The sequence below is a fragment of the Heloderma suspectum genome, chromosome 7 (assembly GCF_057233095.1).
Source record: "Heloderma suspectum isolate Gila_16-S chromosome 7, 16-S_ref, whole genome shotgun sequence".
Taxonomy (NCBI): domain Eukaryota; kingdom Metazoa; phylum Chordata; class Lepidosauria; order Squamata; family Helodermatidae; genus Heloderma; species Heloderma suspectum.
The window spans coordinates 117,920,316-117,947,076 of record NC_139464.1 but is presented as its reverse complement, the minus strand read 5'-3'; the positions used below and the strand labels follow the sequence as shown (position 1 = coordinate 117,947,076).

Sequence of the window (26,761 nt, the reverse complement as noted above, 5' to 3'; positions counted from 1 at the left end):
TAGCCGCTGGTGATTAGCATCTGAAAGAGTCATTAAGTTGTAAAAGGATTAAAGCTTTGAAAAGAATCCTTTTGTCTGTGTCTTGAGTTGGCTATTGGAGTCTACTGTAAGAGGCCGCCAGGGAGCTCCTGACAGAGACATTTTTCTCCCTCTCTCGTAATAATAGAAACCAGGGCATCCCATGAAGCTGATTGGTGGGAGATTCAGGACAGATAAAAGGAAGTCCTTCTTCACACAGTGCATAGTCAAACTATGGAATTTGCAGTCACATGTAGTGATGGCTACCAATTTGGATGGCTTTAAACAGGGGCTAGACAAATTCCTGGAGGAGAAGGCTATCAATGGCTACTAGTCTTGATGCTTCTATGCTACCTCCAGTATCAAAGGCTGTAAGCCTGAGAACACCAGTTGCTGGGGAACACGGGCGGGAGGGTGGTGTTGCACTCCTGTCCTGCTTATGGGTTTCCCGTTGACGACTGGTTGGCCACTGTGTGAACAGAATGCTGGACTAGACGGACCCTTGGTCTGATCTAGCACGGCTCTTCTTATCTTCTTATGTAAACACAAGAAACCCAAACCCAACCCATATCTCCTAAATTTTCTTCACCATTGCACATCTTTTTGAAAGCAAGTTCTTTTCTATCACATTGAATGAGAATGGTTGGAAAAAATGCGGGATAAATTTTCGGCGCTGCGCTAATGTTAACAGACAGGAGTCATGAATACAAATTAAGCAAAGAAAAGCCCCTTAAAGAATAGGGATGTAACTGATCTAACTTTGCAGAAAAAACACATGGCACAATTCACCTAGGACTTTACAGCTTTGAACTGCAGGTGATAAGTTGTGTATTTGAATGCTCCTCGTAGTTTTAGAAAAGTACATTCCCTATACATGGACATTACAGCAGGAAGAAAGCAAGTCGGAGACCTTTCTTTTTGTCACGCTAGCCTCCCACATATAGGAAGCATTTTTTTTAGAACAGTTTTCCAACAAGTAGCCCAATGGCTGCAGTGTGAACTGGCAGACCCAGGAGTATTACATTATGTGCCTTTTCTGCATGTTTGAACGGGATCTTTGTTTTAGTTTACTGTAGTCTGAACAATGTACTTACATTTTCCTATGATAGTAAGGCTAGGAGATAATTTGGGTCAGTATTACCCCCAAACCCAACACTTGGGAACCTGAGTGATGAGTGATGTTTAGGGGTGCATATGACATAGCAATGTGACCTTAGATTTGTGTGTCAGGAGAATCTTTTGGGTCCATACAGGACCCAAGAGTTGTATCCAGCATCCTCTCTGCCATTGCAAGAGAGTCTGTGGTAGAACTCTTGGGTCATATCATGCAACATCTTAGGTCAGTCCTGCTTCCACTCCGCGTCTCTTCAGAGTTCAGAGGCTGATTAGGGAGCCATGTTACCTTCTCCAGACATGGACCTATTCCACTGAGCTACTCCTGTATGTAAACAACGTATTACGTAAATATGTCATATGTACGGTTAGCATGGAATCTATATCTTGGAACATTATGAAGGTCGACTGAAAAGTTGCATAACTGTGAAACAAAGTGCATATGTCACACATTCACACATTGAAGTTGCACAACATCCTGTGGTTGGAAAATAAAACGCAATTTGGTTTTTGAGCAGTCCCTTTTACACTCCTGTGTTTGAGGCTTTGTTTTTTTCCAGTATGCTCAGCAACAGACCCAGCCAACACATGCATGCCCACCAGGGATAAACTTGTACTCATGTAATAAGCAAGTATCTGTTCAGTGTTCTTCTAAGCTGAAAACAGAATTCTATATCCTCACTTTTGCTGAGGCCAAAAATCACTGTGCGAGTGGTCATTTTTAAAATGATAAAAAGCCAGTCCTATGCATGTTGACTTGGAAGTGAGTCCTATTTCTTAATTACTTGCATGTAAATGTGAATAGGATTGCACCTCACATTTCATACACAATTTGTGATGGGAACTGCTAATGCAAATCCTGGCTAATGATTATCTAGCTGACCCTGGACCAGTTGGTTAATCCCATCTGCCTCCATCTGAAAGCCATAGGCTGTGCAATCCCACAATAGAGTTTACCTGCGAGGCATCCAACAAAATTGCATGATAGCTGTATGAGCAGGCACAAAAATTGTGTAAAAGGTACTACCCTAAAAAGAGATTGTGTTTTATTTTCCAATCATGGGATTTTGTAGAAGTCATGGCATCTGGCCCCATCACTTCCTGGCATATAGAAGGGGAAGAAATGGAAGCAGTGACAGATTTTACTTTCTTGGGCTCCAAGATCACCGCAGACGGTGACTGTAGCCATGCAATTAAAAGACGCATGCTCCTTGGGAGGAAAGCTATGGCACACCTAGACAGCATAGTAAGAAGCAGAGACATCACCTTGCCAACAACAGTCCGTCTAATCAAAGCTATGGTTTTCCCAGTAGTAATGTATGGCTGTGAGAGCTGGACTATAAGGAAGGCTGAGCACCGAAGAATTCATGCTTTCGAACTTTGGTGCTGGAGAAGACTCTTACGAGTGCCCTGGACTGCAAGGAGGTCAAATCAGTCAGTCCTAAAGGAAATCAACCCTGATTGCTCATTGGAAGGACAGATACTGAAGCTGAAGCTCCAATATTTTGGCCACCTAATGCGAAGAGAAAACTCCCTGGAAAAGACCCTGATGCTGGGAAAGATTGAAGGCAAAAGGAGAAGGGGACAGCAGAGGATGAGATGGCTAGATAGCATCACCGATGCAATGAGTATGGACTTGAGCACACTCCGGGAGAGAGTGGAGGACAGGAAGGCCTGGCGTGCTATGGTCCATGGGGTCACGAAGAGTTGGACACGACTTCACGGCTGAACAACAACAACAACAATGTGTCAATGTAGCCCTCTTCAGCTGTTCAGAAAGCACATAAGCGCTACAAGTAAGGAGGGGGAATGGGTATCAGTGTGCTAGCTCTGCCCTCTGTCCCCATTTTTGTCATCCTCCACATGCAGAGGGCAACTCTCTGCAGCAGACAGCCTCCTCTCCCCATGGAGGCTGTCTGTGTGAATCACACAGACAGCCTTGACAGACAGAGGTGGCTCTCTGCTATAGTCATCCTCTACACATCAAGGGTGACAAAAATGCAGATAGTGTGTGCAGAGATAGTCTACTTGTGCCTCCTTCCCTTCCTCACACAAACAGCTTACACACTTTCTAAACACCTAAAGAGGGCTAGAGTCGCATAGACAATTGGCTTCATGATTGTGGATGTGTTTAGTGAAAAGGAGAGGCAGGGATTTTATGAACATTTCCACCCCTGTGAAATGAATTCTCCTTTTCTTGCAATTTTTCACTTACCTCAGCAGAGGGGACATGTTCCCTTCCTTTCCAAGCATCAGGAGACTGGGAGAAAGAATGGCAGCAAACAGGTGCTACATAAGAGTGGATGGTAGCATTTCGTGTGTATACATGTTTTACCCCCTGAAGTGGATATCTTTGCAGTGAAAATCAAACTTCATGAACATTTGGGGCAGCACTAACCCCAGGTAAGTACTTGAGTTGCTTGGGTAGTCTCTGGAAGGAGTGCTCCTTGATGAGCACTCTGGATGTAGCGCTCATCAAGGAGCTGGCAGGAGAGCAGACAACTTTTACAGACTACTACCTCACTCCACAATGATTGTGAAGACTGCTCTGTGGCTCAGGGTTGGCCTTACCAATGGGTAGAGTCTGGTGGCTTCCTCAGAGGGCATGTTTGGAGTGTCTATAAAAGGCAGCAATTTATCAGTAGTTCAATACATTAATTTTACCATGGGGAGGAGAGGGAACCATTCGACTTTTTTGGTGTATCTGCCAACATACTTTCAATCTGTCTTGCTATAGTTGTGGGTCTTTGAGGCAACCCCTAAACCTGTAATCTTTTCCTTTCTCTGTACAGTGAGTATTAGAAAGGGAGAGTGGCATTTCCTTAAACCTCACTTTGACAAATTGAGTGGCCTGTGTATACTGACTTGAGCTGTAGGCGATAGCATGGATCACAAACTTTCTTAAAGAATTAGTTTAAAACATAGCCTTCTTACTTGGTCTTGATGCTGACTTGGTGGTCTTGAATGGGCTAGCTTGTCTGGCAGTCTTCTATCAAAACCATGTCCATTCTCCAAACGAGACTCTCGGGGCTTGTCGAACCAATCTGTTTCTTCCCGGCGCAGGTGGTAGGCTTTGAAAACCAAGGACACGTCATAGGTTCTGAGCCAGAGATGTGAGAAGAGCAATAATCCGGTGTGCGCAGTCAACATGCATATAGCAGTTAATAATTGGCCATGCATTTTAAAGCAAAAATAGCAGGCAAGAGTGGAAGAAGGTTAGTAGGAAGTGATAGAGAAAGCACAGTCTTGCTGACTGTGGACACTTAATAGTTCAGGATGTTTCAAAAAGATGGACCTGATTTGAAATCGCTTTATCTCTGCAACCACAAACCGCCCATGAATGAAACTCTTACCACTTGAAAGGGTGGGGCATAGAGTTTCAAATGATTACCGCTAGATTCCTCTCTCAGCACACAAACAGCCCCTAGCCTCAGTAGGGATGTCAGAGAATTCCGCCATGGATCTCAGTGCATTCGGCCCCTCGAAATCCGTGGCGGAACGAAGCCCCTCCCCCCCCACAAAAGGCGCGGGAAACGGAGCACTTACCTGCTGCCGTCCGTGCTGACTTGCGAATGGCGGTTGCTTCCTCATCGTAGCTGTGATAGGCTATGTAAATAATTACATAGCCAATCACAGCTAACGCAGGGACGCCATTTGCATCCCTGCGGAGGCTGTGATAGGCTACGTAAGTATTTACGTAGCCTATCAAGGCAAGCTAAAAAAAACCAACAACAGTGTACGCAAATGGCGGCTATGGTGGCTGCCATTTGCGTTCCCCTTTTTCGTTGTTTTAGCCTACGTAAATATTTACGTAAGCTATTATGGCGAAAAAAAGGGGAATGCAAATAGCGTAGTGGGCGCTATTTGTGTTCCTTTCCCCCCCCGCCATAATAGCTTACATAAATATTTACATAGGCTAAAATGGCGGGGAAAAAAAGGAACACATATGGCGCCCACTACGCTATTTGCGTTCCCCCTTTCCCCCCCATAATAGCTTATGTAAATATTTACGTAGGCTAAAACAGCGAAAAAAAAGGGAACGCAAATGGCGACCACCATAGCTGCTGCCATTTGTGTACGCCGTTTTTTTTTTTTGCCTGCAGGCTACCCAGCAGCCAGATGTCCGGCTGTGGGCGGCCCCGGCCGGCAGCGCTGCGGAATCTCCGCGGAGCGGAGCCAGCCAGATTAGGATTTCGGGGGGAGGTGCGGAGCGCCTCTCCCCCACCGCGAATCACCCCGTCGAAAAGGTAAGTGACTTTCGTACATCCCTAAGCCTCAGTCATTCACAAGATGGCGACCCTGCAACACAAGGCGTTTTGCGTTCTGCAGTTCAGCAAGACTGCAATTCTGCAATTGCGGTGCAGCATGCATTTGAACGGCGTTTTGGCATTGATCCGCCAAAGCCAAAGAGCATTTGTTGTTCATACTGACAATTTGAGGGAACAGGCTGTTTATGTAAAGGAAGAGCACAGGGAGACCACGCACTTCAGAAGAAAACGTGAGAAGAATTCAAGAGAGTTTTCAGCATAGCCCACACAAGTCCACTTGTCGTGCCAGCCGAGAACTTGCGATCTCTCATATGACTGTCTGGCGTGTGTTAAGGCGACGTTTAATCATGAGGCTTGATAACCTGATAAACTTGATAACTCAGTAAACTGTTGTAACTTTTGGTGTAATTGTAACATGTTGCAATCGTGAAATATACTGCTTTGAAATTGGGTCCATCATTTTGAAACACCCTGTATATGTCAGAATGCCATAACAAATTATTTGGCCTTGTTTGGTTGCTTAAATATTCTGTTTAGAATAGGTTTCTGAGATATTTCCCATTAGCAGGTGGCTTGACAAAACACTCTGTACCACTCCTTATAGACTATCTCCTGCCCTGAGTTCCATCACAGTCACTAACGTCTGCATGGGGCATGTCTATTGTGCCTTACATATATAACAGCTGTAAAGGTGTACACAGGTGTACATTCTTGGCAGATGCTTCCAAGTTCTGAAGCATTCCCCATCTTCTGTGTCCACCAAAATCTGATTCTGGACATTTTCTGAAAATGATGCAAGACTCTACACCAGCCTAAACCCTGCATTTAAAATGGGGCTTTCTGCTTCTGTTTTAAATGCAGGATCACGACTCCCTTTTTTCATGTGCTTCCTTTCCCCCCTCCCCTTTCCCCCTCCTTCTCCCGGTATCTGAATCTTCCATTATCTTTCATTGATCTCTCTCCTCTTCTTGCCACTTTTACTCTTTTCACAGAGGGAACTCAAGCGGAACAGAACAGGGTAATTTGATAGCTCATTATCTGCGATCTATTTCAAAACGGAACAAAGGGCATTTATAAGGACGCCCTGGAGGGACACAGCATCACGTAAAGAGCCCGCAAACTTCCATGAAGGAGCAATCTCAATCACAGGATAAAAGCTCAGTGTGAAGGAGCCCTTAATGTAAAGAGGGTTTTAGGTTTGTAAGTGTATTTTAGGCCATGCTGGGAGTTGTAGGACCTTTTTCTGTCTAAACATGCATAAGACTACGGCTTTATTTTTATTTTTAAATGTCTGTTTTGATCCTGTGCCACAAAGTAGAAATATAAATCAATCAATATATCAAAGTGTTTAATTGCCAAATTTTCACACAGATGAGAGCCCAGTTTCCTTAAGATCTCCATGCTTGCCCAGGAGATCCAACCAATCACTTCTGCTTCCCGGATCTCCTGCACTGCTCAGTCTCTCTTCCATTGGCTGTTAAGTGAACATAGTGTGTCCACCAGAGGCAAGTTGGAAGAGAGTACAGACTGATGGTGCCAAACAGCACATTTATCCCTGTATGGAGCTCTTTCTGGGTGAGAACCTGGCAAAACTATTTACAGTCAAGATGCACTGTTGAATTGTTTCTGTAAGAACACCTGGAGTTTTCTAAACCAGACAATTCTTCAATCCTTACATCCATTTAATAGACTATATTAAATTATTTCTGTGTGTGGTTTACTTGAACTACACTGTAAGGGTGAAAACATACATACACTGTAAAGTTAAACATAAAGATAAGCATAAAGTTAAACATCCCCTTCATGGATCACTGCCTTGTTGTGGCGAAGGGGCTTGCGTAACTCAGTGAAGCCATAAGCTATGCCGTGCAGGGTCACCCAAGACGGACAGGTCATGGCGGAGAGTTCTGACAAAATGTGGTCCACTGGAGAAGGAAATGGCAACCCACTCCAGTATTCTTGCCAAGAAAACCCCATGGAACGTATCACAAGGCTAAAAGAGATGACGCCGGAAGATGAGACCCTCAGGTCGGAAGGTGTCCAATATACTACTGGGGAAGAGCAGAGGGTATTTCCAAGTAGCACCAGAAAGAGTGAAGCGGCTGGGCCAAACCCGAAAGGACACTCAGCTGTGGATGTGTCTGGTGGTGAAAAGAAAGTCCAATGCTGTAAATAGGGATGTACGAAAGTTCCGCCACGGATCTTGGGGAGGCTGAATGCCAGCGCATTCGGCCCCCCGAAATTGGTGGCGGAACGCCCCCCCGCCACCCCCCCGGGACGGGACTTACCTGGGGCGGATCTTCCTGGCGGCGGTGGCTCCGGTGGCGGTTTGGCGGCGGCGGCCGGTCTTCCGACCGGCTGCCGCCACTGCCATTTCCAGGTTTAAAAAAACAAACAAAAAAACATGATAGGCTATGTAAAAATTTACATAGCCTATCATGGCTAAATTAAAAAAAAAACACCGTGATAGGCTACATAAATGTCTACGTAGCCTATCACGGCTGATTAAAAAAAAAACAAAAAAACCGTGCGTATGCAAATGGCGGCGCCCATGGGCGCCGCCATTTGCATTCCTTATTTTGGCACGTCTTAGTCTACGTAAACATTTACGTAGACTAAGACGGCGAAAATAAGGGGAACGCAAATACCGTAGACGCTACGCTATTTGCATTCCCCTTATTTTCGCCGTCTTAGTCTACGTAAATGTTTACGTAGACTAAGACATGCCAAAATAAGGAACGCAAATGGCAGTGCCCATGGGCGCCGCCATTTGCGTACGCTCTTTTTTTTTTTAATCAGCCGTGATAGGCTATGTAAACATTTCCATAGCCTATCACGACTGACTGCAGGGACGCAAACGGCGGTGGAGCTCAGCCGGCCGGCCAGGACTCCGGGGGGGGGGAGGAATGGAGCGCCTCCCTCCCCGGCGTGGATTCTGGGGGGAGGGACGGAACACCTCCCCCCGCACCATCAGCATAATCCCTGAAAGGTAAGTGATTTTCATACATCCCTAGCTGTAAAGAACAGTATTGTTTAGGAACCTGGAATGTAAGGTCAATGAATCAAGGTAAGCTAGAAGTGGTCAAACATGAGATGGCAAGATTGAACATCGACATCTTGGGAATCAGTGAACTAAAATGGACAGGCATGGGCGAATTTAATTCAGGTGACCATTATATCTACTACTGTGGGAAGAATCCCTTAGAAGAAATGGAGTAGTACTCATAGTCAACAAAAGGGTGGGAAAAGCAGTACTGGGGTACAATCTCAAAAATGATCTCAGTACGAATCCAAGGCAAACCATTCAACATCACAGTAGTTCAAATCTATGCCCCAACCACTGAGGCCGAAGAAGCTGAGGTTGATCGGTTCTATGAAGACTAGAGATGGCAGAGAATTCCGCCATGGATCTCGGTGAGGGTGAATGCCAGTGCATTCGGCCCCCTAAAATCTGTGTCGGAACGGCCTGCCCCCCTGCACCCCCCGCAGATCCCCCACCCGGATGAGACTTACCTGGGGCAGATCTTCCAGGTGGTAGCGGCTGCGACTGCAGCAGCTGGTCTTCCGACCAGCTGCCAGCCTGCCACCACCACCACCAATTGCAGACTTGTGGTGTTTTTTTTTTCAAGACGTGATAGGCTATGTAAAGATTTACGTAGCCTATCATGGCTGGGTAATAAACAAACAAACAAAAAAAGCGTATGCAAATGGCGGCGGCTACGGCCGCCACCATTTGTGTTCCTTATTTTGGCCCGTCTTAGTCTACGTAAATATTTACGTAGACTAAGACGGGCCAAAATAAAGAACGCAAATGGCGGCGGCCGTAGCTGCGGCCATTTGCGTACGCGCGTTTTTTTTAAAAAAGTCAGACGTGATAGGCTACGTAAAGATTTACGTAGCCTATCATGTTTTTTGTAAACCTAGCTGTGATAGGCTATGTAAATCTTTATGTAGCCTATCACATCTTTTTTTTTTTACATGGGAAATGGCGGTGGCGGCACCCGGTCGGAAGACCGGCCGCCGCAGCTCCCGCCACCGAACCACCGCTGGAGCCGCCACCGGAGCTGCCGCCACCCGGAATATCCGCCCCAGGTAAGTTTCATCCTGGGGGGATCTGCGGGGGGTGCAGGGGGGCAGGCCGTTCCGACACAGATTTTGGGGGGCCGAATGCGCTGGCATTCGGCCTCCCCGAGATCCGTGGCGGAATTCCCTGACATCCCTAAACCGGACATGGAACAACCAATTGGTTCCAAATTGGGAAAGGAGTACGACAAGGCTGCATATTGTCACCCTGCTTATTTAACTTATATGCAGAGTACATCATGAGAAATGCCGGGTTGGATGAATCAGAGGTCGGAATTAAGATTGCTGGGAGAATTATCAACAACCTTAGATACACAGACAATACCACCCTAATGGAAGAAAGAGAAGAAGATCTAAAGAGGCTCTTGTTGAGGGTGAAAGTGGAGAGTGCAAAAGTTGGTTTGAAACTCAACATTAAAAAAACTAACATCATGGCATCTGGCCCCATCATTTCCTGCTGGCATATAGAAGGGGAAGAAATGGAAGCAGTGACAGATTTTACTTTCTTGGGCTCCAAGATCACTGCAGATGGTGACTGTAGCCATGCAATTAAAAGACGCTTGCTCCTTGGGAGGAAAGCTATGGCACACCTAGACAGCATAGTAAAAAGCAGAGACATCACCTTGCCGACAAAGGTCCGCATAATCAAAGCTATGGTTTTCCCAGTAGTAATGTATGGCTGTGAGAGCTGGACTATAAGGAAGGCAATTGATGCTTTCAAACTGTGGTGCTGGAGAAGACTCTTACGAGTCCCCTGGACTGCAAGGAGGTCAAATCAGTCCATCCTAAAGGAAATCCACCCTGATTGCTCATTGGAAGGACAGATACTGAAGCTGAAGCTCCAATATTTTGGCCACCTAATGCGAAGAGAAAATTCCCTGGAAAAGACTCTGATGCTGGGAAAGATTGAAGGCAAAAGGAGAAGGGGACGGCAGAGGATGAGATGGCTAGATAGCATCACCGATGCAATGAATATGGACTTGAGCACACTCCGGGAGAGAGCGGAGGACAGGAAGGCCTGGCGTGCTATGGTCCATGGGGTCACGAAGAGTCGGACACGACTTAACGACTGAACAAGAACAACAAAGTTAAACATACACTGTATGTTAAGGTATTTGTTTTCAGAGTAAAGGATTTGTGTTCAATAACTTCCACAACCTTTCCGAATGTCTGTTTTTCTTCACCCATACATGTAACCATGTGCAATAAATGGCTGCACAAAAGCACCCAACAAGCTGCTTCTTGGCGAAGAAGCTTCAGGAAGAGTTATTTTAATAAGTGAACAGCCAGTGGTGATGTTTTTCTGCCTAATATGTTTCCACGGCAACTCCCACCTCTTGCCGTTTCTCCCTTGCAGGCATCTAGACACGCTTTTGTGAAGTAAACATGTCCTACTTCTGGGCTTCCCATAGGCATCTGGTTGGCCACTGTGGGAAGAGAATGCTGATCGGATCCAGTACTGCTCTTACATTCTTAAAAAACATGCATCTGGTCTCCTGCAAAAGCGGGAGGGGGGTTAGTTGGGGAAGTTGCATTGGCAAAGCAGAGGTTGCTCTGAGGCATCCCCTCCTGTAGCTTCTTTGCCTAGAAGTAGCAGCTTTCAAGGTTTGTTTACATGCCCTATCGCTGTTACTGCTCTAAATTCAGCGGAGAACAATATTTTTAGATTAAAGTTGTGATCTTCCTACAGGGAGCCTAGTCAGGCTTACACAGTTTTCTAAAACAGTCTCCCATCCAGCAGCTGGCCAGGCTAAGACCTAGTAAGCGCTAACAATTTAATTCTTAGCAATGTAATACGCTCCAATAAACGTTATTTTAATGAAGCAAAATAAATATAGGTCCCATTAAGTGAAGATGTGCAGACAAGGGTTTTAACCAGACAAGGGTTTTGTGAGTTGGTTCAAGCAGCAAACAATTCACTGAGCAGCGATACAAGTAAGATCCCAACAAAGTTAGTGGAAATGAAAAACAATAAAGATGGTAATTGAATTGTCCCAGTTGTGTTGAAGATGTGAAAGATTAATACCAAGCCTATCAGGACTGTCATCTACATTTTAGGCACATTATAGGAAGATCCTTATCATACAACCATAAGAGGAAGTATTTATCAGCAACTGATAATTTCCCATAAGAGTGGGTTAGCACTGAATGCTTATAAACATATCCTGGAGACATGGTGAAAGAGCAGGAATTCCAGTATGCTGTGGTGCAAATGAAAAATTGCATCAGCTAAGAACAGCATCAGGTGTGGTGCAGATGGGGAATGGGACAGCAGGAAAAGCGAGGGGGGACAGGGAGGGGTTAAGAATGGGCTGGGGGCAGGCATTTCAGGTGATAAGGGGGAAATGTGGATAGGGACAGGTGATAAGTGGGTGGGATGAGGGCAGACTGGGGGCAGCAATGAGCAGGGGCCACAGAATGTGGAGGGCTGGGGGAGGAGCTGGACCCAGCACACCGCCATACCCCCCATGTCAAATTTCACAGAGCATTTCCTAATTTATCATAATGGAAATCTGAAATCTATGGTTAGAGCTGCAATTTCCCTAACACTACAGTTCCATGCACATTTAATGATGGGGGTGGGTGGGGCTTACTTCCATTTAATGCATGTATGATTGGATTGAGAAGCATATTTAGCCATAAACTAGGGTATCCCTACACCAGCCTAAAACCCTGCATTTAAAACGGGACTTTCTGCTTCTATTTTAAATGCAGGATCGCAATGACTCCCTTTTTCACCCCCTTTCCCCCTCCTTCTCCCCATATCCAAGTCTTCCATGATCTTTCATTGACTTCATTCCTCTCCTTGCCGCTTTTCCTCTTTTCACGGAGGGAACTTAAGCGGAACACAACGGGGTAATTTGATAGCTTATTATCTGCTATCTATTTCAAAACGGAACAAAGGGCATTTAGTGCAGCAGACGCCTTGGAGGTTCATGGCATCATGGAAAGAGCCTGCAAACTTTTGTGAAGGAGCAATCTCAATTGCAGGATAAAAGCCTGATGTGAAGAAAGCCCTAGTCATATGTTACTTTAACTATGCCATTCGTCTGACTCCCCACAATTAAAAACACACTTAGAAAGTAACATGCCCTGCAATAAAATGAATACATTGCACAACACTAACGTCTTGTGACAAGTGAAGTGATTATCTCTGGGGCTTTTTATGCTTACTAGCTAAAGACACTGAATTGGTTTTGATGGCTGGTGGTTACTAGCTACTGAACATACCTCATCAACTTGGGTAAGGGCTGGCCTGAAACAATTTGGAAGCCAGTAAAGGAGAAAAAGATGTAGCAAAGCTGGCAAACAAGGTCCCTGGGGGTTAATCATAGAATAGTATAGTAGGGTTGGAAGGGGCCTACAAGGCCATCGAGTCCAACCCCCAAACATATGTTTTTTTGCAGGAAACTGATGCTGCTTTAAAGACTAGCACTATCTGTCATGGGTGCTTGATGTATGCACCTTTCTTTTGTCTATTTGTAAATATAGAGATATTACAATCTAAATATAGTACTCTTTCCTCACAAGTGAACTGATCTTGCAGATGTCTGCTTCTAAGACTTCTCATCGCTTTGGGAAATGAGGAGTTTATAACTGTATGACCTGGCTCTTCATTCAAAGGCATAGTAGTAAATCAATAAGTATTTTGGCATGCTGTTTCTTTGATACATTCCAAATACCTTTGTTTCTGATGAATGTGCGCATATCCCAAAATTCTAAACTGCTTAAAGACACTATTTACTTAGGATATCAAATTGAATAAATGTATTGGCTTATTATTATTAAAATGTTAGCCCAGCAAACTTGTAGTTAAACATTTTGTTTCTGAGGTTGTACTGCTTTGCTTTCCTACAAGTGGTTAACAGCTTTCAATATCTGTGGCTCATATTGTGCATCCTAAAAAAAAAAAATCCTGACACAGCAACACTGTATTTTAATCAAGTATATTAATGTATGCAATTAAAATGTTCACTTGATCACAGGAACCAATACCATCAGTATCATATTATTTGATCTGAAAGAATGTATTCACTACTTGCTACTGAAAAGGCATTCACATAATGTATCTGACATTATCACTGCATGGTCCCAGGGATCACCCTTGAGTTTTACTGCTGTTGCTGCTTTAGCATGCACACAGTTTCCACTTCCTGCCATGAGGATAACCAATGAACTCCAAGCACAGAAACAGATGCTGGATTGTGGAGCTGCAGACTTCACACAATATAAGTCATGGGTTCAAAGAAGTTGTTGCAAACATTTGTTGTTTCATTAAAAGGACTGTAAGAGCAAATGTGGCTTAAAATTCCAGTGGGCACTACATCTTGTTACATTTGACAAGTGCAAGTGAGAAGAATGATCAAAGTTCCACCTTTTATTTCAGAAAAGGTGTACGTAGATGCTGTGCTTCTTGGTGACCTTATATGGAAAGACAACCGATTGGTGGCTTACACTAGAAGTGGGCAACGTGTGGCCCTTCAGATGTTTTGGTCTGCAGTTCCCATAATCCCTCACCATTGGCTATGCTGGCTACGGCTGATGGGAGCTGTAGGCCAAAACATCTGGAGGGCCATAAGCTACCCAGCCCTGGCTTACACCATATGAAAATATTTTGTATCTATAGTTGGGGACGGGCTAGAGCCAGTTTTGAAAGAAGAAAAATATATACATGAAGATGGATTTAATTCTTCTCTTTCGTCAGCCAGCCTATTATCTCATCCTTTTGTTCTACCAGGACTACCTGTAGATATGATTCTGTAAATGAAGGAAAGCCGTATTAAAGCCTTGAGGACGTCAGGAAAGGAGGGAAATTGGGATGTCCAGTGTAACGATCCTGGGAAGAGCTTCTCCCTGAGATCTAAAGATGCTTAGGCATGGTTTTAATGGGCTGGATTTGTTGGAAACTTGTACATTTGATACACAGACTCTATCCTTGCCACATACCAAGGGCTTCCCCCTTAGTCCCAACAAAACGGTGACGAAAATTTGTTTGTTGATGGCACTGAAGATGTCAGACAGAGCTGCTTCCATCTCCTGATAAACAGCTGCATTGACTGAAGTGCCACAAATTACAGCAGGGATGGATACCTGTCATGGGCTGCCTACCAGGAAGCAAATGGGGACAATGAGAATTTTCAGGGATGCATCATTGACTTAACTGTAAACAGATTCTGAACTGAGCTAGGAAATCAAAAAGATATAAGATCTAGAGATGTAAAATTTCCTTACATTTTGAAGCGAAGGGGGGGGGATTTTTCCCCACATAAAAGAACGAAAATTTGGGGGGAAATGCAATATTTATTGTTTTGGTGCTCCTTACAGATCTAAAGTCACATTGTTACCTTATTATTTATTTATTATTTATTTATAGCATTTATATCCCACCTTTTTTCCTCTTGCAAGGAACCCAGGGCAGCTTACATTTTATCCTCACAACAACAATCCTGTGGCCCAGAGTCACCCAATGAGCTTCCATGGCTGAGTGGGGACTAGAACCCAGGTCTCCTGGTCCAACACTCTCACCACTACATCACACCGGCTCCTGGCCTTAGGGACATAAAATGTATTATGTATAACTTTGTTTGCTCATAAAATTATCATTACAATTAAAAACATTTAGAAGTAAACGTAGTTAGTAAATTTGTAATTATTATCTGAATAAACAACACTTTAAAATTCATATACCAAACATGTTAAATTTATAAGCAAACCAAGGTATACATAATACAATTTAGGTTCCTATTTTTTGTCTGACCAGAAGGAACTGCAGAAAGTAGTCTCGCAAACATCTGAATCATCCTAGATGCCAAAAGAAGCAGGAAGAGCTGGAGGCAGAGGAAGACTGGTGTACAGCATCTCTTTCTGTTTATGAGGAATTGGTTGGGATGGAGTTTAGGGAAATCTGGGCTGAAGAAAAAGCTACTGAGAGTTTATTTAGTTGGGGAAGACTCTCTTACCCATTAGGAATGGTCACCAAGCATATTTAGGGCATAATCCTATTGGGATGGCCAAAAGCCTCCGAACTCAGAGGCTTACGTCCATCCAGTGCAGAGCAGGAAGAGCGGCAGACGTAATCTTCGCCTCTGAGCTTTTCCTATGCTGCATTTTGGCTTTTTTCACCTGTCCCACTGGGGCTCTGTGGAGTGGGAGGGAAGTTGGCTGGGGCAGCCTGGGGATAGAGGGTAAGTGGGCCTTCCCACTCCCCTCCCCTCCCTTCCCCATCCACCAGCACACCCCCTTTCCCTCCTCTCTGAGGTCGCTTTTGCGAGCTTGGGGAGGCAGCCAGCATGGTTCTATCCATGCCGGCTGTGAGGGGCAGGGGTTGGGGAGCTCAGATTCCTGGTTCCAAGGCTGGGGTGCTGCTCCAACTTTGGATCCAGGAATCTGAACTATCCTCTCCCCCACTCACCCCAGACTTTGTCTAGGGGCTATAGGGTTGCTCCCTCTATTCAAGAACCTTTGTGCAATCTCAATTTATTAAATGAAGAATGACATTTTATTCCTGTTTGTAAATAATTCCCCTTAACAAACACCTTAATTTTTGTTCTTTTTGAAAGGCTGTCTCTGTGGCGGTGTCACTACAAATAGGAACCAGGCAATGGCATTTCTTTAAGTCTAGAGGGTTTATTTTTAGGTATAGGGCAACCATAAGTCAGTGGTACAGCTCATGCTTTTTGGTTCAATCCCCAGCATCTCAACATTGGGGAGGAAAAACTCCTGCCTGAAACCCTGGAGAATCCCCAGCATCTCAACATTGGGGAGGAAAAACTCCTGCCTGAAACCCTGGAGAGCTGCTGCCAGTCAGTGTCAACAATACTGGGCTAGATTGACCAATGACCTGACAGCTTCCTATGTTCCTATTTTGGTGGCAGCAGTTAAAGGCGTTATAGCTGGGACAGCATTCCCTAATCGCAAGGTCGAACTGGCAACTTTATTAAAAATGGTAGTAGTAAGTTTCATAGACCCAAGCCTCAACGTGTGTGTTTGTTTTCTTAAGAGAAGAAACACAGATGGGCTAACTCACACATTCCTCTGTCAAATGTGGTGACCGTGGTGAGATAGCCTACAGCTTATTTCTCACATGTAGGATTTAGAGCTACATTCATTGACTGCTACAGCATCTAACCAGAACACGTCCAGAAACATAGGACTCTATAGAACAAAACCCAAACTGTCAAGAATACACATTTTCTTCACATATTACGGTATGGTGACTCTAGTCACATTTTGGGAAACTGCGCATGACTTGGAGTATCCTTAAATGTCTATCAGTAAACGATACATTAGATCAACAATTTTAGTAAGGAATGGAAGAAATAGCTATGCTGGGTATCTCATAGACAGGGTTAAAAACATTTCCCCCTCACAGCTTCAAAACTTTCAGAAATGTTGCATCTCTAGCGTTCTTACATAAAAGCCTTCCTATTACTGATCATTTTGGGTGAGTAAGGTCAGACAGCAGTATCTGAACATCTTGTCTTAAACACTGTATTCATCGTTCCAAAAGAAAATATTTTGTAGTCCAAAATTGTTCAATTTTCCAGATAAAACCCCCAAAAGGTATTTTGGGAAGGGGGGAATGGAAAACCCCACATTTCCCCCTTAATTTTTCTGTTTTTTCTTTCTTTCTGGGCATTCACATCTGTAATCAGATCTACCTTATTCATCCTATGTATTAAAACATATAGGTGAAATAAATATTACTATAAACAAGTACAGCCATCTTTGAGCTATGATTAGATAGATTGACAGACAGGCAGGCAGGCAGACAGGGAAAGGTGTGAGGGGGTTAAAAATGGAGGAGTCCAGCCCTTATACTTTTGTGTGACATGACTATAGTCATAATCTCTTTTCTCCTTATTCTTCTTCAATATTCCTTGACTATATTGGAGAGTGGCTCCCACTTCACTTTGGGATAAGGACTATATCCTGAAAGAGTGCCTGCATCTCCATTTCCATTTAATTTCTGTAGAATCTGGGGGCACAGAAATTTCCATAATGGGTGTTTTAAACATCTTTTCACATAAGGAATTGTAAAATAGTTTTAAGAAATAGTTAAAGAATAATCATAAAAAGCAGAATAGCCAAAACCAAGTTACAAATCTAAAGAACGTAAGTTGGAACCAGATCGATCCTATACAGATCCCACAGAAATCAATGCAAGACATAGTCATGGCTAACCTAAAGCCCACTGATTTCAATGGCATCTAAATACAACTAACTTCCTTTGGATTCAACTCCATCTGTTTATACTTCTCTGATAGAACAAAGGTCAGATCACAGATAAGAAAAGTAGCTTTACATCACATTTTCCATTGGACTCTCACCTTCAAAGTGATTTTTATAGATAAAAACATTTTCTTCTGAAGAAATGATGTTGAAGTAAAGAAGGAAGTGCCAGGGGAATATAGAGTAATAAATATCTGGAGTAATACAAACATTTGTTTTACAGCAATCATTGCTATTGGCAAACAGAACAGTGCATGCATTGTGTTTTTATTGAATAATATGCACAAAAAGTCAACAGAGCACATACAAAGAAAAAAAAACACAGGTAAGAAACAGGCAAGAGTTCATTAACTTTTAAAAAAATTGAAATTGCTTCTAAAACAGTTTTCAAAATATTTAAAACTTTACTCCAGTCCAACGATGCTGATACATAACTTACACTTTAATACTTAACATCAGCGTAACATTTTCCTTTGCTTTTTAAAAAGCAACATTTAATAACTGCACCATCATGAAGACAAGCTTTTGCCCTGGCCTGTGGACTTCCCATAACCATTTATTCATATATTTACTTGGGAGTTGTGTTTTTTTTAAAGCTGTTCTCTTACTTAATTTTCCAAATTCCTACCCGTCTCTACCTCTCAGACTTTTCTCAATATTTGGAAGAGCAGGTAGGACTTTGCCAAATGTGTAATATCCTTCACAGAGTCATTTTACAAATACACTTATATGGCAGAATTACTGGTTATGGTTCATATGCGGTGATTTATACATATGGATAGGATGGATAGGATTAAAATTATATGTATGTATTTACTGAGGATATTAATCGCCCTGTCCATTTGAACAAGAAATACGTTTATATCATCAGCATAGTTTTTTTAATGTACAGAAGTCCATACGCAACCAACACAATACACTTTACGAAGGTGTGCTTATAACGGTGTAATAATGAAGTCTCCAAAAATACAATACCTTATCATAACGCTATTGCTTCTACTCATAGTTCTATCAGGGTTTAAAACCATAATTTATCACTGAATTATATACGGGAATACCTTTAATAAAGGTTTTTGTTTGTAAACTGTGCTCTATGGCTCTTGGAAATGTTTAGGCTGCTGAAGCTTTTCAACAAGCTTATTGCACAGAGGATGGCGTCTTATAAGGACAGATTGGGCAAAGGATGGGTCACGTTGTTATGAAGACTATATTTTGGGTGGTATTTTCAGCCTAAGGTTAATTTCAGTGAAGATGTATTCCCCTGAACATAATAGAAGATGATAAACCAATCCTGAATGAAAGCTTCTGAAAACCCCAGCCAAAATACTTTTAAGAATGTAGAGAGCAAGAAATATAGAGAAAAATGCACACGCAAATTAAAAGGAAACAAAACAAGTATGACTTGAACATGCAAGTCTATCTATATACCCATCCAGAATCTGAGCATACTGTTCAGCTGACCCACTGAAAAGAATATATGTATATCTATCTAGATATAGATATATATATATATACACACACACACACAAACTGCAGAAAGAAAAAAAAGAAATATTAATAGTCCCCCAAAGATGACAAAATTAGACACATGCATAGAAATGAGGATTGGTGTTGTGAGGGCAATAAAGCAGTCTGAAGTCTCGTTTACCTTCACTGTCTGACATGGCATGCTGGAAGTCGTCCATGATGAAGGCTATATCCCGGTCATAGCCTCGAGCTCGTGATTCTTCCCTCATGTGCTGTTGGACTTCGGGCAATGAATGGCTTGATCCAAACTGATCCCTAGTGTCTGCAGATATAGGTGGTAATGGCCCAGCTGCAGCTCTTGCCATTCCCATTGGCTGGCCCACAGGACTTAGTGGACTTTCTTCTTCTGAGTTCTGCGCTACTATTGGGATTCGTCCCCTACTTTGACTTATAGGTAGACTGGTGGGTTTCGTCCTTCCAGAGGGGGCTGCATGGCTGAAGGAAACATCCAGCGGTTCGGCCTCTTGGGCTTTCAGTCTTAAAGAAGAGCTTGAAGAATCTCTTTTTAGAGATAAGTCAAGCCCATAGACTGATGATGGCCGGGAAGAAGGCCTAGATCTACTGCTGCTGCCATAGGGTTTGTCAGTATCATCTTGTAATGTGGATCTCATTGTTGCACTCAGCGCAGCCCCAAGGCTTGTACCAAGGGAATGTGTCAGTGTTGGCCCCATATACTTCTGTTGGTCTGTGATATTTTTTCGAAGGCCAAATGTTATATCATCTTGGAGAAGCCTTGCTCTGGAGGTGATGCCCCCAAGTGATGATGTACTGGAAGTTAAGTAGGTTGAATAATCCAGCTCAAGGTCCCTGCTTTCCTGAATGGGTGAAAACTTAGACAATTTGGGATCTATCAAGGCCTTCTTATGTTTTGACTGCTTCTGGTAAAGGAGGGCTGCTGGAAGCTGTTTGGCAGCTTGTTTCTCTAAAGTAAGCCTGCTTATGCTATATTTCTCAGATTTAGGGAAATGTCTGTAGCTAGTATCCGCATGGTAATATTGTGAAAGGCCTGCCAGGTGATCCAGACTTTCAGCACCCCTTCGGAACTCCTGCTTGATCTGATGCTTTAGAAGCTTCAGTTCATAAGGATCTTCCATTGGGTCTTCATCAGTTTTCATGTAGCTATGCAATCGAGAAGATGTTTGCAGTGGTGCAAGGAAATCCGAGACTTCTTGAACCCTCCGGGCCTCAGTAGTTCGAAGGAGCCTATCAGTTTTGCTCAGATCCTTCTCATGTAGACCATAAGCAGAGCTTAGAGCTGATGTCCCTTTAGCAAGATCCCCAATATCATCAATCAGCACATAATTACGTGATGCGTGGTGGTCAATGTCTGCATAAAAAGAGTCACCAGATATGCTTGAGATGGGACTACTGGCCATGCTGCTCCTTTCATCCAGACCCAACCTTAAGTCCAAGGTACTGTATTTACTACCTAAACGGGACACTGCATAAGTGTTATCAGAAGATGCAGGTGCTATCATGAGAGGCTGATTGCGAATCACATCATAGTTTGTCGTTATCTTGGGCTCCAGGTATAATGAAGTTTGCCTTGTTTTTTGTGGGATCACCATCAGCTGTGATGAGAGCTGATAGGAAGGCTGTGGGGCTGGCGGTGGCTGAGCTTGGGGTGTGAAGGACATGGTTGCCACAGTTTGGAATGCCGACTGGGTCTGATAAGGAGAAACCTGCTGTTGATATAAAGGCTGCTGCTGCTGGTAATTGGTCTGCTGAGTGTACTGAGTTGGTGCTTGAGTAGGAAGGGCAGGTGAGGAGTACTGATACTGAGTATAAGGACTCGTAGGAGTTGCAAACTGAGTTTCTGGTTGGGTCTGTGGGGGTATAAACTGGTCAAATTCTGTTTGGGGTGCAGTCCGTGGTCTTTCCAAGCCATGCTGAACTTCTGTCCTGGTAGGCCTGGTGCTGCTGACTTCACTGTCAGACATATAATCACGTTCTTCTGCTACTCCCTGAAGGTAGGCACGCTCCCTCTTCTCCCTTTCTTTTAGCAACGCTTCTTTTCGTCGGTTGATGCCCATTTCTAGATACCGAAGTTTTGCATCTATTTCTTTCTCTTCCTCATCTAGCTCTGCTTGCTTCTTCCGAAGCTTGGCAGACTCTCGTTCGACCAGATCCAGTTCTCTGTCTATATCCTGAAGGATTTTAGCTCTTGCCATGGTATTGCTTCTACAGATTCGTCGACGTGAAACTGACCCCACTGTGGTGAAGGCAGATTGTGTCCCTACCGCAACATCTTCTGGAGGTGGGTTGGGTAGAGTCCTCTTGACCTTCTTTTGCATTCCTGATGCTGCTGCACTTGAAGATCCCTTAGTCTGCAGCACATGAAAAAAATACAGGTTAATTATTCTGGAGAAATGGGCCAGCACAATGTGTGATTCACCAAGCCAAAGGCAACCCACTCACATATACTGTGGACTGCTAGGGGCTTGACAATCCTCATGTTTTTGTGGTCCCAAGCAGGCAGCAAAATAGGACTACGCACAGTTGTGGTCAAAAAGAAAATCAGAGAGCTAGACAAAGTGGAGAAAAGGGTAAACAAAATAATCAAAATGTTGGAGCAGCTCTCTACAAGAAAAAGTCAAAGCACCTGGAACTGTTTAGTTTAGGAAACAAGACAATTAAAGGGGCACATAGGATGTTTATTAAAGTATGAGTGATTTGAAAAAAGAAATGAAGATCTCTCTCTCTCTCTCCCTCTCTCTCTTTCTCTCATAAGACTGGAACTCAGGGTCACACAGTGAAACTGGTTGGCATTCGATTCGGTATAGACCACATAAAGTCCTTCTTCGCGCAACCCATAATTCATTTATAGAATTCACTGCCTCAGGATGTGGTGTTCATCACCATCCTAGATAGACTTAAAAGATAAGACAAATTCATAGGGGACAGATCTATCGAATGGCTATTAGCCATCATAGCTAAATTGATCTTCCATGTTCAGAGACAGTGTATTGTCCTAAGGCAGAAATAGTGAGGGAAGGCTGTTGGTCTCATGCCTGCTTGTGGCCTTCCCGGAGGCACCGGCTTGCCATGGTTAGGAACAGGTTGCTGGATTAGATGGCTCTTTGGTATGATCCAGCAGGGCCGCTCCTATGCTACAGCAAGGTCATCAAGGTCTTGGTGGGCTACAGTATAATCGTTTGCATTTGACTTGGTGAGTCACATGGCATGCAGGCCTTGACTAATGCAGAACTATTGTAAAACACTTGGCATAAATAAGAACGTTGTAGAAAGAATCTTCAGCATCTAAAAGAGAAAGTTGCAAATGACAATTTTCAACATGAAATGATTCTCCACAAAACTCTAACTCTACACTATCAAAGCCTTTGCTGACAAACCAAAAGACTCCTTTGAGGACAAAAATAATGTCTCCACTGACATTAAACAGAGCCTACTGAGAATTTTGTAATGATGAAACTCTGACTTTTGTCCATGTAGAATCTCTTCTAAAAACCATGAAGACATTCTGACATGCTTCATCACCATAAAGAACAGATCAAAACCAAGAACACTGGACTTCCAGAGAGGTGCAGGGACTGATCAAACAAAGAAACAGGACATTACCTCCCTGAAACATCCAGGGCCTCAGCCTGGCACCACTTTCCTTGCTAGCTCTAATTTTCATTGCACTATTATTAACATAGTGCTTTACAGTGTAATCCTATATCTGTCTACTCCAAAGTAAGCCCCATTGAATTTAATGGGGCTTACATCCTGGTAAGTAGGTATAGGATTGCAGGCTCAAACATATATATGTGGTCTACATTCATTAACAGTAGATGGCTACACTTTTTGCTGATGTACTAGCATCACTTAAAATCAATATTAGCATTTACTTTCAGAAAACACGACTACTGACTTCTGCCTCTTCCCCACGCTAGAAACATTCTACTCTGTAATACAATGGTAATTAACAACTATACTAATTCTAAACAGAATTGTTTGAAATCAAGTACCAATATAAATAAGATGTGATGATTTCTTACTAACATTTTTTCCAAATTCTGATACTTTGCTGTTGATTAGTAAATTGATGACTTTTGAAAAAACAACCAACCTGACAATCTTTCTCTGTTTCTTTAGTTAACCTTAACAGTTCATGATAATTAATGCAATGGCATTTGTCACATATCTTGCTATAAGCTGTCATCACTTTCTAGTGCCATTTTGCTTCTATTTATCCCTCTCATCTTTGTTCTGTCAACTTCTGCATGTTTTGCATTTTTACATTTTAATAAATGCAATTAAGTTTTGCTTTTAACTTCTCATCACTCTTGCCCAATCCCTATGTTACACCAACAAATCAAAGAAACTATTTTTTTCTCAGTGTGCAGCTAAAATCAGAGCAAATAATTAATCATTTCTAGTAAAGTCTAGTTGGCCAATTTATATGGATGTTGAGCTGTTTGTAATTCTCTTCTTTTTTCCCAGTTTGAAATAGGAATCAGAGATGCTGATTGATATTGGGGAAAAATATTCATTAAAGATCAATGAAACTTGAGAAAATGATTCTGTAAGGTTTCCAAGCAATTTTTACAGCAGTTTCGCAAATGATCAACAAAATATGCCTTCTCTCACTCCACAAATGACCCCCACAGCTATTTATACCTGGGACAGATCAGAATTTTTCCTGCTTACTGTTCAGATCTCATCTCGGCTATGAACTCACAAAATGATTTTGTCTCTCTCTCTTAGCCCCATCCACAAAGTGGGAACAACAAGTCTGATCAATCTTACAGATTGTTGTAAGAATTACTAACATAATATACGTATGTGAAGAACTTTAAACACTATATAAATGGTGATGATTCCCAAATGATTTACAACCTGAGCCCTCTCTCCTCTTGGACAACCCAACTGAACTCTAATCTAATTAACTCCAGCTTTCTCAACCATTTTGTCTCTGAGCGTGTCAAAACGCCAATGGAATATGTAACTGCTCCTTATCCATGTATCTTGTCTTTCATTCTTAATATTTGATGAAGCATCCTGTACAGGTTGAAAGTCTGCAAATTTTAAACAGTAATATTTGATCCAATTAAAGATTATTGTGACTATTCTACAGTTCTTTTTCTTTATAGCAAACACGCTGGTTCTAGTCTTCATGATACAATAATGTTTTGACAAATCTTCTGAAATCAGAAGATGGGGTTTGTGATGCACAAAAACCAACCTTTAGCACTGTTCTCCAGGCCCAGCCTATAATCAACACATATAGGCACATACTAATAATGGAAATATCTATATCTGTATATCCAATATCTATATCTGTATATCCAAGCTTCTGACATATATTATATATACAGTCTCCCTAGAAACACTGAATATTGCTTATTATATCTTCTCCAATTTGACAGAACTACTGATGAGGTCAGAAGGCATCTACTCAATCAATTACAGGAACCAGTCATGCAATAGAAAATGCTCACACATCCCATTGCTTCTCATTTGTGTAACAGCAGTAATTTAATTTGGGCCACAGAATAACTCATAATAGTTTTTGGGGTCTTTCATATTGAATTGCTTATTTGATTTTAAGCACCTGTCTAGTCACTTCCTTTCTGTTGCTCTTTCTGTTGTCTTTCTAGTTTTGCAGCTGTTAAGGGGCTGTTTTACTAACTCTTTCCCTCACCTAGAATTCCAAAACAGTAATCAAAGTAACTGATGAAAATGGGGCTGTCATCATCACAAACTGAACTGAATACAGGTGGGAAGCTAATGGACAACTTTCCAATGCTAATATTTTATTAATCTTTATCTGGCTATTATGTCTTCACTAAAGTCACATGTTTCTTTCTGGTCAGGTTTTATGAAATAATGGACCAGAAAGAAACATGTAACTTTAGTGAAGAGACACTTCCCATGGATGGACAGGAGAACATCTACACACTTCAGAAGCCATGACCAGGGGTCTTCTACTAGGGTGTACAGGCCAGTTAATTTCTTGTCTGTATATGTTCTGCATGGATCATTCATAATTCTGTTCTGTCCCGTTTCTGCATTAATCTGCCATTTTTTAAACCACACCAAAATTTGCATTCCAATGAAATATATCCTAAAATATGATGTTTTATACACATCTCGTATGGTTTTTGAGCTGAGATCTTTACTGCAAAATCTGAACAAGAATGAAAGCCAAAGGTTCTGATCTATGTATTAGTACAGGAAATGTGAATCAGGTTGCTTCACTTAAAAATGCAGACTGAATGAAAACCTCAAGCATCTCCATCTTCTACCTGCTAGCCAAAATATACAACTGGATAATCCAGGGCACGCCATTTTCTCTGGCACTGGTGATGTGGATTCTGTTCTCATATCCTATGCCAGCATCATCCCAAATCATCTGACAATACAGACCTCCATAGAAAACTAAGGATTAGTTCACGCATATAATCATTTTCAATGGAACTCAATGGAGGCAGTTCACACATTCAGCTTCCAGTCATTTAGTTATAAGAAATCAAATGATGTACATAGGCATGCATGAGGTATCCCAAAGTTTAATCAAGAACTCCCCAGAGAACACCATTTCGTGGCATCCATGGATGTAAATCACAGAATCATAAAATCATAGGGTTGGAAGGGGCCTGAAGACCATAGAGTCCAACCCCCTGCTCAGTGCAGGAAGCCTGATTCCCAGGTGGTCTCCCATCCAAGTACTAACCAGGGCTGACCCTACTTAGCTTCCGAGATCAGACGAGATCAGGTGCATCCAGCCCTTCCACAGAAAGACAGGCAAGACAAGCTGTATCAGCTATCACCTCTGATGTACTTCTGCGTTATTTTCAGTGCCTAAATAAACATTAAGCAATATTACAATAGAGGAGCACATATATTTAAGATTTAATAGTTCACTATTTAAGATACATTTTGAACAGCTCCTAAGAATGTGTAAGTCTTTCCCTGTTACCAATCCCTTTTTCCCAATTCAATACCTGAACATTTTTATTTTCAGTTTTACTAGATCCACTACACAGCCCTTCAAAATATTGTTCAGTAATTATTCATGTTTTAGCTATCTTGTATCTCCACAGATATCGTACATTTCAGCAGGAACTTGCCAAAGGATGACTAAATTTTCACGAAGACAATTAAGACTCGTTTGTTATTATTTTTTAGATGTCCAAACTCATTTTCATCAACAAATAATTATGTCTGCCTACCAACTTATCTTACAGTGTGTTTTATTCATGATACTATAAAGCATAAACAAGAGATCCTTCTGGTGTCACTCTGTGACTCATAGTTTGCTGTTCTTTTCAGGGCCTGCTGTAATCTATTAATAGGAATAAAGGGAGGATTCTGATAAACACACAGGAAACACATTAACTACTTGTCGAATGTAAGTATTGAATGTACCACATCTGGCCTTGTAACAAGCTGAGTGATATCACACTCCCCAGAGAAGTGGAACTATAGGGAAGTGGGACACAGTAACTTTATGGCCAGATGCAATCACATACAGATCTGGGAATCTCTAGTTAAATCTCACCTCTGCTATGAAC

General features: G+C 42.5%; 1 protein-coding gene across 2 annotated transcripts in view; it reads right to left on the bottom strand.

The window, feature by feature from the left end:
* PCLO (piccolo presynaptic cytomatrix protein) overlaps positions 1-26,761 on the bottom strand; it is a 424,050-nt gene that overhangs the window by 166,037 nt on the left and 231,252 nt on the right. For both annotated transcript variants that reach the window (XM_084811197.1, XM_084811198.1), the window contains 2 exons: positions 19,363-21,568; positions 4,066-4,202 (listed from right to left, as the gene is read on the bottom strand). In XM_084811197.1, coding sequence (XP_084667323.1) covers positions 4,066-4,202; positions 19,363-21,568 — 2,343 coding nt within the window. The remainder of the gene's footprint in view (positions 1-4,065; positions 4,203-19,362; positions 21,569-26,761) is intronic.